General features: G+C 40.4%; 1 protein-coding gene across 1 annotated transcript in view; it reads right to left on the minus strand.

The window, feature by feature from the left end:
* NPFFR1 (neuropeptide FF receptor 1) overlaps positions 1-13,038 on the minus strand; it is a 170,341-nt gene that overhangs the window by 43,900 nt on the left and 113,403 nt on the right. Inside the window, exon 3 of the mRNA XM_075215201.1 lies at positions 4,926-5,025. Coding sequence (XP_075071302.1) covers positions 4,926-5,025 — 100 coding nt within the window. The remainder of the gene's footprint in view (positions 1-4,925; positions 5,026-13,038) is intronic.

The following is a 13,038-nucleotide window of genomic DNA, read 5'->3' on the forward strand; positions in this document are numbered from 1 at the left end:
CGTGTTATATTAGTCATTTCTTAAGTATATAAGTTTCAGGGATTCTCTACTATATGTGTACATGTATGTATCATTATTTAAGTGTGAAAAAGTGAGATAAAATAGAAACAATTTATTTAAGTGAAATATCAGTAGATCCTCTCGGTGTGTCTATGTGTATGCTAAGTGAGTGTGGGAGAAAGAAAGGCATGCGTGAGAGGGGCGTGCACAAGAGAGGCGAGCACGAGAGAGAATAAGATGGAGGAAGAAGTCACATGGAAGAGAAGACAAAGACAAAGCTGGAGGAAGAAGCCCCATGGAAGGGAAGACAAAGATAGAGGATATGCCGTATGGAAGAGTAGGCAAAGACAAAGATAGAGTTACAAGATGAAGGACATGCCTCATGGCAGAGAAGACAAAGATAGAGTTACAAGATGGAGGACATGTCACATGGCAGAGAAGACAAAGACAAAGTAAGTATTAGCTATGTTTTAGGATTTTGTATAGTAATATTCCAATCATTATATATTGCACATTGTAGTGAGGTTAATGTACAATATAATATAGACTATTGCAGTTTTAGGCAGTATAGAAAATAAAGAGTAAGCCATGTAATAGAATGAGGCCCAGCAGAGTATATTTCATTAATGTATAGATATAGTACAGTATTAGATAAGCATTGGATAACAGTGTGCAGAATAGTACAGTGTTATATGGTTTATAGATAGGCGTATACTGCAGGCTGGTAGAGTTACAGAATATAAATTTCAGGCTAGTAAAGTTACAGTATAGGTACAGTATTCATATTGAAGGCTAGTATAGTATAGTATAGATTGCAGGCTATAAGTTACAGTATATAGCAGTATTAGATTGCAGGATAGGATAGTATAAATACAGTATATAGTATAAATAGATTGCAGGGATACAGTATGTAGTAAAAATAGATTGCAGGATACAGGGGAGGGCTGGAAAATTTTAGCCCGGGGGGGCAAGACTCAACTCAGCAGCCTATTTTAATGGGAAATAAATGCAGGTGGCCCAGTGACCCAGCCCAAGGTAGCCTACAATGCTACCGGCCCGGTATGCTCTCCTGCCACCCAGGCCAGCCTACCCCTGGCAGGATAATACAATATAAAGTATAAATATATTTCAGGGATAAAGTGCATAGTATATGGTGTAGATTGCAGGATAATGTATGGTTATTGCAGGCTATTATGGTATAGATAGGATGTAGCAGGATGTGTAGCAGGATGTAATGTATAGGATGTAATATAATGTAATATATAGGATGTAATATAAATAGTGTATAGTAGGATTTAATATATATGAAGTATACCTTCGGAAGATGCAGAGTGCACAGGGAAGCGTAGCCAAAATCCAGGAGCCAGGTAATTTTTCTGTAGTGTAGTGTAGGGGGTCCAGAGAGGTGTGAGAGACCTTGAATGGGCTTGGAGGCTTTTAACAACCCCCAAAGCCAGCGCATTTTCTGCCCCTTGCAGAGCTGCATTGTGCAGGTCTTGGATGTGAACTAGCAGGAAGACGGTTCATATCCTGTACTGCGCATGCGCCAATCGGCACCAATCAGGCTGAGAAGCTTAAGACCTGGATACCAGGTGTGTTAGATGGTCTACAGCACAGGTTGTCTGGAGTCCAGGTAAAACTGTGATACCAGGTCGGTTAGATGACCTGAAGCACAGAGAGCCAAAACGATCCACAACCGAAGAGGCAGAGGGACTGGCAATCCCAGCGCAGAAGCAGCAGTGGTGTTGGGCTAGCTGATCCGTAGATGGTGATTTCGGATTAGCAGCCAGGAGTACAAGCACCCCAGGTAGTTTGTTAACAGCAGTTCAATGTGCAGAAAAAACGAAGAAATAGAAATTATCCGCTCAGTGCAGGATGATTCGAGCAACAAGTGAGTTACATGTTACAGCGGCGTTTCCCAGCGATGAAGCAGCAGAGGTATTGAGCTAGCTGGTCCGTAGATGAAGATCCCAGGGCAGCAGCTAGGAAAACAGGTGCTAGAGGTGATTCGTAGGTAGTGTCCACAGAAGGGATTACAGCTGATCCAGGACAATAAGCAAGGCACAACCAACGGAAGCCAAGTCCTATAGAGAGAGTGTGTAACTTGAAGAACAGGCATTGGACAGAGGGACAATGGGAGGTTTAAATAGCGCTCCAAAATCCTTAGCACCAATGGAATCAGGTAGGAGGTAATAAGTGAGGGTAACAGGCGGCACATGCGCAGAACCAAATACAGATGAAGCCTTGAAAAAGAACTTTAGTAACCTAGATCACTGCTCCCAGGAGAAGGAACAATGCCGGTACTTGTCTATGGGACAGGAGTGTGACACTAACTCACACTGTGCACCTGCATCATCATACACACACTCTGTGCCTCTGCATCATCATCCATACACTCTGTACCCCTGCATCATCATCCACACACTCTGTGCCCCATGCATCATCATTCACACTCTCTGTGCCCCTGCATCATCATCCACACTCTCTGTGCCCCTCTGCAATCACACTCTCTGTGCCCCTCTGCACCCACACCCTTTGTGCCCCTCTGCATCCACACTCTCTGTGCCCCCTCGGCATCCACACTTTATGTGCCCCCTCTGCATCCACTCTCTGTGCCCCCTCTGCATCCACTCTCTGTGCCCCCTCTGCATCCATTCTCTGTGCCCCCTCTGCATCCACTCTCTGTGCCCCCTCTGCATCCTCACCCTGCCCCCTCCATTCTTTTGCCCCTCCATTGTTGTTTCCTATCACTATTCCCCTCTGTTTCTTTACTTACCATACTGGACCTACTTTCTTCTATTTCTTCTGTCTTTTCTTCTTACTTCTTACCAATTTGGCGATGCCTGGGACCCAACATCCTCTCCTGCCGCTTGTCACTGAATGTCGGGCGTGATGATGTCACGCCCGACATTCAATGAGAAGCGAGGTCAGAGGAGGATGCTGGATCCTGAGCACTGTCGATTTGGTAAGTTATTTATTTTATTTTTTATGTCCCCTGGCCACGGCACTCCTGTGACAGCACCGCAGCACCCCTGGGAGCCGCGGCACACACTTTGGGAAACTAGGCTGTAGCCTATTTAGCTACTGGAATATTTGGCTCCCTGGAATTCTCCTTGTTGGCAATTCATCACCTCCTATCAGTCTTGCCTGGTACCCATCTGGTGAACCACGACCTCTGGGATAAAGCAGCAAAGCCCAAACCTTGCGGGGATCCCTGGCGAACACCTTCACCTCGTTAGACTCAGCACCTACAAGGTAGGCAGAATCATACCACGCAGACTGGGAAAATCCTATTAGTTCCACCCAGCTTTGTGACAAACAGTCAATTCTGGAAGAGAAATAATCCCAGGCCTTTGGGAGGCAGAGCCAATATTATAATATTATAAGCTCCCAAGACAACAGAAATAGACAGTTATCCAGATGGGTCCCAATGTCAGTAGCATGCACAATAGTGTAAGAAACTGGCTTGAAACCAAGAAGTGATGCTATGGGATTTTGTCATGGGAAACCCTTTCAATATTGGTTGCCTGCCACCTATTGGATTTTTTCCTCTGGTGGCTGGACTGTCTGGTATACTCATCTCTAGGAGGAATTTGTTGAATGGCAAAACTCTGTTACCAAATTATATGAATTGTGCTAAATATAACTAATCAAAACTTTTTCTTTGCATTTTGTCTGTTACTCATTTATTCTTCAAGGAATGTTTTATGTGTTTGGTAAAATGGCATAATCCTATTTTCCTGCTGATTATATAAGACAATGATTGGCCATGGTTTAATTGGTTGGGAATTTAGAGAAAACAAATAGTTGTTTACATGCTTAATATTTTGATCATATCAGATCAGTAATTATATATTGTATTTGTTCAGATAGTTTTATGTACATGTTGAGAAATGTATGGCACAAGCTGATACTGCTCAAATAGATTGGAATCAATCATAAAGAGCCAATGAGTGAAATATAGTAATAATGTCATTAATTTCACTTGTAGTAAAAACAATATTAATTCTTTCATTCTGTGTGTCTCTGTATGAACCGATTCTTAGTTTGTGCTGTCTTCACATTATTTACTTACCTTTTATGGACATGTTTTCCTAAACTAGTGCAGTGGACTATGTATGCCCTTGCAAACTAGCTCTTTAAATAATTTAGAACTCAGACAATTATTATTTACAAAATCAACACAATATTAATTTTAGAACAGACAGAGATATAATTATTTATATAATCTTAAGCAAACTTTGTAATGCTTGTTGTATAAGGAATATATGAATGCAATTGCTTAGGTTGAAAACTGTTATACTTTGAATAATACTGTCATCTACTGCACAAATTGCTTCAGTATTCACTTTAATGGAAGGACAAGGATTATATAAGGATGACATTATTCAGAAGTTTTTTTAGACCTTGTTGGTGAGTTATAAAGACTGTGCCAGATGTCCTCTATTAAAAAAAATCCCTTGATGCAGGATGCATCTGCGGGCTGTTCATTGAATATGGGTTCTCCATGCAGGGAATCCAAGAAATTATGAGTTGTCTAACAACTTATTGAAGCTAAGTGATTTTAATTGTGATATTATTTATTAAATTATTTTTATAAATAGTTTGTAAGTGTATCATTCTTTCTTTGTGCTAGGATTTCAGGATTGTAATATACATAGCTTAACATATTTTTACAGATTCGGATGCGTAGAAGTTCAGGACTCATATGTCTTACTCCATTAGGTGCTCACATATATCCATCATTTAGACTCTCAAATAGACCAAAGTAATAACTGAAATAGCATCCAGAACTATTAGTATTTGTGACTGCCAGAAAATATAAGGAAGTCCTTGCTCTGAAAAGTTCACTTGACTTTTTTACAGGTAAATAAAAAGAGAAAGCTTCAACAAGGATAAAGCAATTATATTTATTTTCAATATACCTTTCTACTGCAATGGCCACCAGAGTGAACACAGATGCAGAAACAGACATCCCTTGGACAAGACCACTCATTTTGCACATGATGTTGTCAAAAGGCCACCCTGTAGAAAAAAAAAAAGTACAGAAAATCAAGGAAATATTCTTGGTTATATAATATTAGAGTGCTATCGTTTGATATGCAGGGCCCATTGGTAAATAAAATCAGAGGGATGCATTGTAGAATATTGGAATGCATATTTGAACTTTTTTTATAAGTAAACTGTGCTGTTGACTGTATACACCAATCACACTTTACCTTTCATTTAGTAAACTTGTACCAGTAAAACACCAGTAAGCAGCTGATTGGTTTCTTTGGACAGCACCTCCTTTTCTACCTGTGAAATAGTTTTCATTAATGTTCCCAATTATGGTTTAAGTTGCTCACATATTTTATATAATAAATAGTCAATAACCTACAATAAAGACTTTTTAGTATATATATATATATATATATATATATATATATCTATATATATATATATATATATATATATATATATATATATATATATACTGGAGTTCAAAAAAAGACACTTTCCCATGGTTTCCCTGTATTAAATACACTAAAGGGTCTTGATTGGGGTCCAGCAGTGATTAAGGCGTGTAACAAACAACAGGTACTGATCATGGTGATACAAGCACTAAGTGCAGGAATGCTCGCACCCAGAGCTTTTCGTTATTAATCTGTTACATAAGTGCACTGTTAAATAGCTTCATACTGTTTCATTCTGCTCTGAAATCCTAAGACCATAGAGAAGAATGAGAGTGGAGACAGCCCGTATATGCTTGCATATATGATTATGTAAATCCTACCACCCAACATTGGTGCATGGTCCAATTTGGTTCATGTAGAAGCCCTAGGCTGCAACCAACCTACCTTTTTCACAAAGACCTTTAAAATTTGTATCCACTGAACCGGCTCACTATGATGAGTGGGGATATATCTCCTTACATTCCCAGCATCTGAGACAAAGGTGCCAACTGGAAGGATGGAAGGACAGTCCCCTCAAATTTGGACTGTCTCATCTAAAGCACCCGCTAAACCCTTTCACTCTAGCTGCTGCCTAGTTCACCTAGTGGTAGCGCTGACCCTGTGTCCCTAGGTAATATGAAAACCAGCATTAGGCCAGGCAGGCTGGGTTGACCACATTATAACAGGGAAGCACACCACATGGGAGGCACTGGAGTCTCCATGGGGAGAGTGGATTTAAAGATTTAAAGTGTTTGGGCTTTCCCTAGCTTCCTGGGCTGTGAGGGCCGGAATAAGTAAAAAGATTGAAAGATTGGAATCCGTAGATTTGGGATCCAAGTGGTCCTACTAAATGTGCAGAGGTTCCAAAGATTGATGTCCATTATGCTAAAAAAATAATAATATAAACACATATTTTAAATTAAGTTAATTGGAATAAAATGCTTCTCTAACCCTTGTCTACCACTTTCTTATAAAATAAAATCTTCTGTCCACTTGTGATTGGTTAGCGGCTAAGGTAAGTCTCTGTTAATTTGGGGTCTGTTATTCATCAGCATGCATTCATAGTGAACAGTTGCATCAACGTCTATGTTTTTTTCCTCATTAAATTTAAGTCTGTTCAAAGTCTTCTGAAGTAAGTATAAAGTCTTTATTGCATTCACATCAGATGTGGACACCTCTCAAGCAGAAATAAGTGTGTCCTTGTACATACAAGTAGAAGAATAGGTTTGTCCTTCTGCGCTAAGAATACATCTGTTCAGACCATATCAACCTTTGACTCCTTCCAGCTGAATTCTGAAGAGAACAGACTTGGATACATAAAATATAACAATATTGTATGGCCTAATTCATGCAATGAATATAATTATGTATGCTACATAGAGACAATGTACCATTGACTTTCTCTAGCAATTTTCATATAGATGTTTAGCTCCCAGACAATTCAAGGTTGCTGCCATTATGACAAATAAACCAATGGCTTTATTTGCCAAAATGTGTCAGAATTATCTAAAATGAGCATATTCATTGGAAAAAGCAGGCACACGTGGCATTGTCTTGGTTTATTGGTTGTTTTATTAAATATGTAGTAAACCAGAGATGTAAGCAACCTATTAATCTCCCACTAATTTTCACTTAAGGCTATGTCCAGACAGACATTTTTACCTCCAAAATGCAATATATATATTATTTTCCTCACACAGCATCCAGTAATGTTTAAAATGAGGATGGTGATCTAAAGAGAAGCATTCCTATACATTATTTTAAACCATCCCATTCAAGTGAATTGAGGGGCATTTTAGGAACCTGTCTGAAGTGGTAAAATACCATACTCCCCCCAAAAAAGTGATTCTGGACATAGCCTAAAACTCCCTACTCTCTGTACTAGCCTATGACTAAAGTGAATATTTTGTAACTGCTCTGCAAAAAATATTTGAATAACATAGAAGAGAGCAAATGCAATTGTTGCTATATAGGCAATAAGGCTGATTTTCTAATTCCGCTTACCTCAGATGTAGTAAATCAATAATCGTTGCAATTTATTAATAAAATATCACCTGGGCAGCTATAGGAGCTATACAGCTGGCTGGCATTCCTGGATAGGAAAGGGAAGACTTAACTTACTGCGCTACTTGTAGATATGCCTATGCATGACCCGGCTAGCCGGTTTGCGCTTGTGTAGTGGAACTAAAAGCTCAGGCTTGGCTTTTCCGTTCCGTAAAAAAAATAATTACAGAAACATATACAATTATGAAAATAAATATTTTAATGCTATTAACAATTGAAACAATTCTTATTGATATAATAAAGCATTTTTTCAATAATTTTTTCCCTATGGGCAGCACGGTGGCGTCGTGGTTAGCACTTCTGCCTTGCAGCACTGGGGTCGTGAGTTCAATTACCGACCATGGCCTTATTTGTGAGGAGTTTGTATGTTCTCCCCGTGTTTGCGTGGGTTTCCTCCGGGTGCTCCGGTTTCCTCCCACACTCCAAAAACATACTGGTAGGTTAATTGGCTGCTAACAAATTGACCCTAGTGTGTGTTAGCGATTTTAGACCGTACGCCCCAATGGGGCAGGGACTGATGTGAATGAGTTCTCTGTACAGTGCTGCAGAATTAGTGGTGCTATTTATATAAATAAATGATGATGATATATTTGCCATCATGAGATATATAAGACAATTTAACAAGCATAGTAGTGATACAAGTACCTCTACAATCAATGTTAAATCAGCTTCCACATGCTACCTCCAGCTATAGCACAGCTATTGGCAGCAGTGACATTTTGGAGAATCCCTATGTCTATCAAAACACCCATTTTCGTTGGAAATATGACTTTTCCCCTTTTAAAAAATAGGCCCTTAAAACTGTATTTATAAAAAAAAAATATAGGGCCTGATTCATTAAGGAAAGAAAAGTAAAAAGAGGAGTAACTTTGCACCTTGGCAAAACCATGTTGCATTGGAGAGGGATGTAAATTTAAAATGTGATGGCAGATTTATAGTTGGGGTAGGGCATGTCCTAGATCAACTTTAAATTTCAGTGTACAAATAAAGCTATCCAGTATCTGTGTGCTACATGAAAAAAAAAACAGCCAGTATTTTCCTTATGTGCAAAATAATAAACTAATTTGCACCACTTGCATTGTAACATGGTTTTGTCTAGGAGAAAAGTTCTGCCTTTTTTTTTTGCCTTATTTTCCTTAATGAATTAGGCTCATAGTCTTTAAAAAATTCCTTTGCAACTGGCTTGGACAGGTCCTAAACAATATGAACAACTCAAACTGTTAATATCTTTTAAACATACAAACTAACATATTTGGGGCTAGATTTACTAAGCTGCGGGTTTGAAAAAGTGGGGATGTTGCCTATAGCAACCAATCAGATTCTAGCTGTCATTTTGTAGAAGGTACTGAATAAATGAAAGCTAAAATCTGATTGGTTGCTATAGGCAACATCCCCACTTTTTCAAACCCGCAGCTTAGTAAATCTAGCCCTTGATGTAATTTATACTTCAGAAATATTGGAGAGGTCAGATCCAAGCTTTAATAAGAGTCTGTTAATAGAAGCTGAATTAAATCAAAGTTGAGTTTTTAATGCATGTTCCATTCTCCAGGAGTGCAGTGTTAATGGACCAAGCATTTTACACACTCCAGAAGTCAGGCTGGATAAGGTCAACATTATAAATAAAAATGCATTACATAGCTTCAATTTGTACTATAATACAGAATGTTTATCTTGGAGCTAATCAATGAATAGCTGTAAGAAGACGTGACAAATGATGGATTTAACATGCTTGGAAAACACTTATATATTATATATTAGTTTTGTTACTAAAAATGTATTTGTCATAAATAACTTTTTTGACATTGGCACAATGAATAGCAATACATGGCCTAATCTACCTGCACAAGTGGATAATCACAGGTGAGTCACATAGACCTTCTCACCTGTTTGTAATGTCACACAGCTTGCGTGCACTAATGGACGAAGAGTTTCAAGTTTTACTCAGTTCAGGACTATACAACCGTATGAGTAAAGGAGAATGTGTCTGTGAAATGTAACCTGTTGTTAGGTGAATGTAGGGAGCATGCTGAATGGACAAGTAACGATATCAAAAGTAGCACCAATCAGCCAAGTTATTTTGAACTAACAGAATCAAAAGAATAGAGTCACGTCTTATGCTCCCTGATGGGACTATTCTAAGAAATATGCATTTATGAAACCAAAGGAAACATATAGACTGTGGAGAAAACTGAAGCCATTTTGGGAGTGATTTAGATCATGTTCAGTGCAAAAGATAAAGTTATCACCTAGTAGAGTAACAGCAGCAAAAGTGTTGTAGAATAGGGCATGCCGAGACGTATAGTTCCATAACAGCTGGAGAACCACTGAACTGAACAAGGTAGCTGACAGAAACAAAAGTATTGCTATGCCCATCTACCTGAAATAAATCCACAGTAAAGCTTGACAGATAGCTTTCAATGGCTGAAATTGCTTACACTTACACAAAATCAGATTCACTGACCTATCTGAACTGAGCCAGGGTTGATACAAAGGGAAAAAATTCTCCTTTTTTTGCTGTGCTAGTAGGTGTTCATTCATTACGTTAGCAAAGTAAATATAAGTAACTGTTGAAAAAGCAGCACATATCATGAGCTTGTATAGGTTAGAACAAGAGCTAGAAAGTAAGTCTGTCTTTGGGTTTGCTATAATGTAAATTATTATTATTATTATTATCTTTGACTTATAAGGCACCACAAAGGGTCCACAGCGCCGTACATTACATATACAGAAAACAGAACCAAGACACAACATGATACACAAATATATACAAACACAGGTGACAGGGTAAAGCAAATCAGATTATATCTGACAGATAGTGAAAGGAATGGTAGAAATCAGCAAGAAGGCCGAAGCTTTATAAAACAGGGAAAACAGGACTAGTGAAGCAGGCCAAGAGGTACAGAGGGTGAAGGAACAGTAGAAGGAGCACACAAGGAAAGAGGGCCCTGCTCATGAGAGCTTACAACCTGAAGGGAAGAGGGAGACACATAAACGGTGGTACTAACTGGGGGAGAGAGCCAGGACAAGAAAGTTAGGAGGACTGATAGACTTGAATAAAGAAATGAGTCTTAAGGGCACGCTTAAAGCCTTTGAGAGTAGATGCTAACCTGATGGAACGTGGAAGATCATTCCACAGCAGTGGAGCAGCCCGGGAAAAGTCCTGAAGACGAGAGTGAGATGAGGTGATCAGTGAAGTAGTGAGGCGGCGGTCAGAGGCAGAGCGGAGGGGGCGGGTAGAAGTGTAGGTAGAGATGAGATTGGAGATGTAGGGAGGGGAAGATTGACTAAGAGCTTTAAAGGTGAGGGTGAGAAGTTTAAATTTAATTCTGTAGGGTATGGGGAGCCAATGTAGTGACTGTTGGAGGGAGACCGCAAAGATAGAGCGGCGGGAGAGAAAAATGAGGTGGGCAGCAGCATTGAGGATAGACTTAAGAGGATCAAGGCTAGAATCAGGTAGGCCAGAGAGAAGAAGGTTACAGTAGTCAAGGCGAGAGATAATAAGCGCGTGAACAAGGGTTTTCGTGGCTTCCGTGGTGAGAAAGGGACGTATCTTAGATATATTCCTAAGGTGGAAGTAGCAGGATTTTGAGAGGGACAGAATGGGAGGCTTAAATGAGAGGGAGGAATCAAGGATGACCCCAAGGCATCGGACTTGGGGGACAGAAACGAGGGTAGTGTTATTAACAGAAATAGAGAGGGGGGGAGGTGGGAGAGTCCTGGCAGGGGGGAAGACTATAAGCTCGGTCTTGGAAATATTGAGTTTAAGGAAGCGTTGGGACATCCAAGATGAGATGGCCGAGAGACAGGAGGAGACACGAGACAGAAGGGAAGGGGAGAGATCAGGGGATGAAAGATAGATTTGGGTATCATCAGCATAGAGGTGGTACTGGAGGCCAAAGGAGTGGATGAGGACACCAAGGGAGGAGGTGTAGAGGGAGAAAAGCAGGGGGCCAAGAACAGAGCCTTGAGGAACGCCAATGGGTAGAGGAAGAGGGGGTGACGTAGAATCATGAGTAGAGACTGAGAAGGAGTTGTTGGTGAGGTAAGAGGAAAACCAGGAGAGGACAGTGTTACATAGGCCTAAAGATTTGAGAGTTTGCAAAAGGAGTGCGTGGTCAACGGTATCGAAGGCAGCAGAGAGGTCAAGAAGGATAAGAAGGGAGTAGTGTCTATTGGATTTAACGAGGAGAAGGTCATTAGTGACTTTAGTGAGGGCAGTTTCAGTGGAGTGGAGGGGGCGAAAACCAGATTGGAGCGGCTCAAGTAGTGAGTGAGAGGAAAGAAAGGAGGTGAGACGGTTGTAGACAACCCGTTCAAGGAGTTTGGAGGCAAAAGGAAGAAGCGAAATAGGGCGGTAAATAGAGAGAGAGGCAGGATCAAGGGACGGTTTCTTGAGTATGGGGGAGACAAGAGCATGTTTAAAAGAGGAGGGGAAGATTCCAGAGGAGAGGGAGAGGTTGAGGAGGTGTGCAAGGTGGGAGCAGGCTTCGGGAGAGAGGGAGCGGAGGAGGTGGGATGGGATTGGGTCCTGTGTGCAAGTGAAGGGGGGAGAGGAAGAGAGAAGGGTATGAACTTCATCTGCAGATACCGGAGTGAAGGAAGAGAAGGAGGGTGAGCTAGCTGGAGGGGAGGGAAGAAAGGAGATAGCAGCAGCAGCAGAGGAGGGTGAGAAGGGGAACAGAATGGGCATGGAGGGGGAGAGGGTGGGGTAAGAAGGGACTGCTGGGAGATGTCATGACATATAGACTCAATCTTGGAGGTGAAGTGGGTAGCAAAGTCGACAGCAGAGAGCGTGGTGGGGAGTGGGAGAGGGGGGAGGGGAGAGGAGGGAGTTGAATGTGGCAAAAAGCCGACGGGGGTTGGAGGATTGGGAAGAAATGAGAGCTTTGAAAAAAGATTGTTTAAAGAGGGATAGGGCCGAACTATAAGAGGCAAGCATGAACTTGAAGTGGAGGAAGTCAGCATGAGTGCGTGACTTTCTTCAAAGCCGTATCATGGTTTTTGCAAATCTACTTTTAATATTTTGTCTTGAGTATTGAAGATCTCCGTAACCAACCCTCCAATGTAGAAAGTGTGTATATGCCATTAAATAAAATCAAACTTTATATTTAACTACACGATTATGAAAAAAAATGCATATTTTTTTTAGCATCTGTTATTGATACCCATTCCCCTTAAAAAAGTAGTTATCCAAATCTACACAAAATTAGGTTTGTGTCACATATCAATTACCTTTTAAGTATATTTTCGGGATTACGATCTATATATCACCAACTGTTCCTGTTTTCCAGGAACAGCCCCAGGTTTTAAAGAACTGTCCTTGGAAATGTTTCTATTTTCCAATAGCAACATAGATTTTAATGGCAGATATGTACCACATTGCTCACCTTATGCTTGATTTTGAGTTAGGAGCAAAGTAAAAAAAAAAAGGAGCAACTTTGCACCTGGACAAACCATGTTACAATGCAAAGGGTACAAACTGACTTATTTTTTTGCACGCAAGGAAATTACTGGTTGACTTTTCATGTAGCACACAAAT

Source organism: Mixophyes fleayi, chromosome 6 (genome assembly GCF_038048845.1).
Source record: "Mixophyes fleayi isolate aMixFle1 chromosome 6, aMixFle1.hap1, whole genome shotgun sequence".
Classification (NCBI taxonomy): domain Eukaryota; kingdom Metazoa; phylum Chordata; class Amphibia; order Anura; family Limnodynastidae; genus Mixophyes; species Mixophyes fleayi.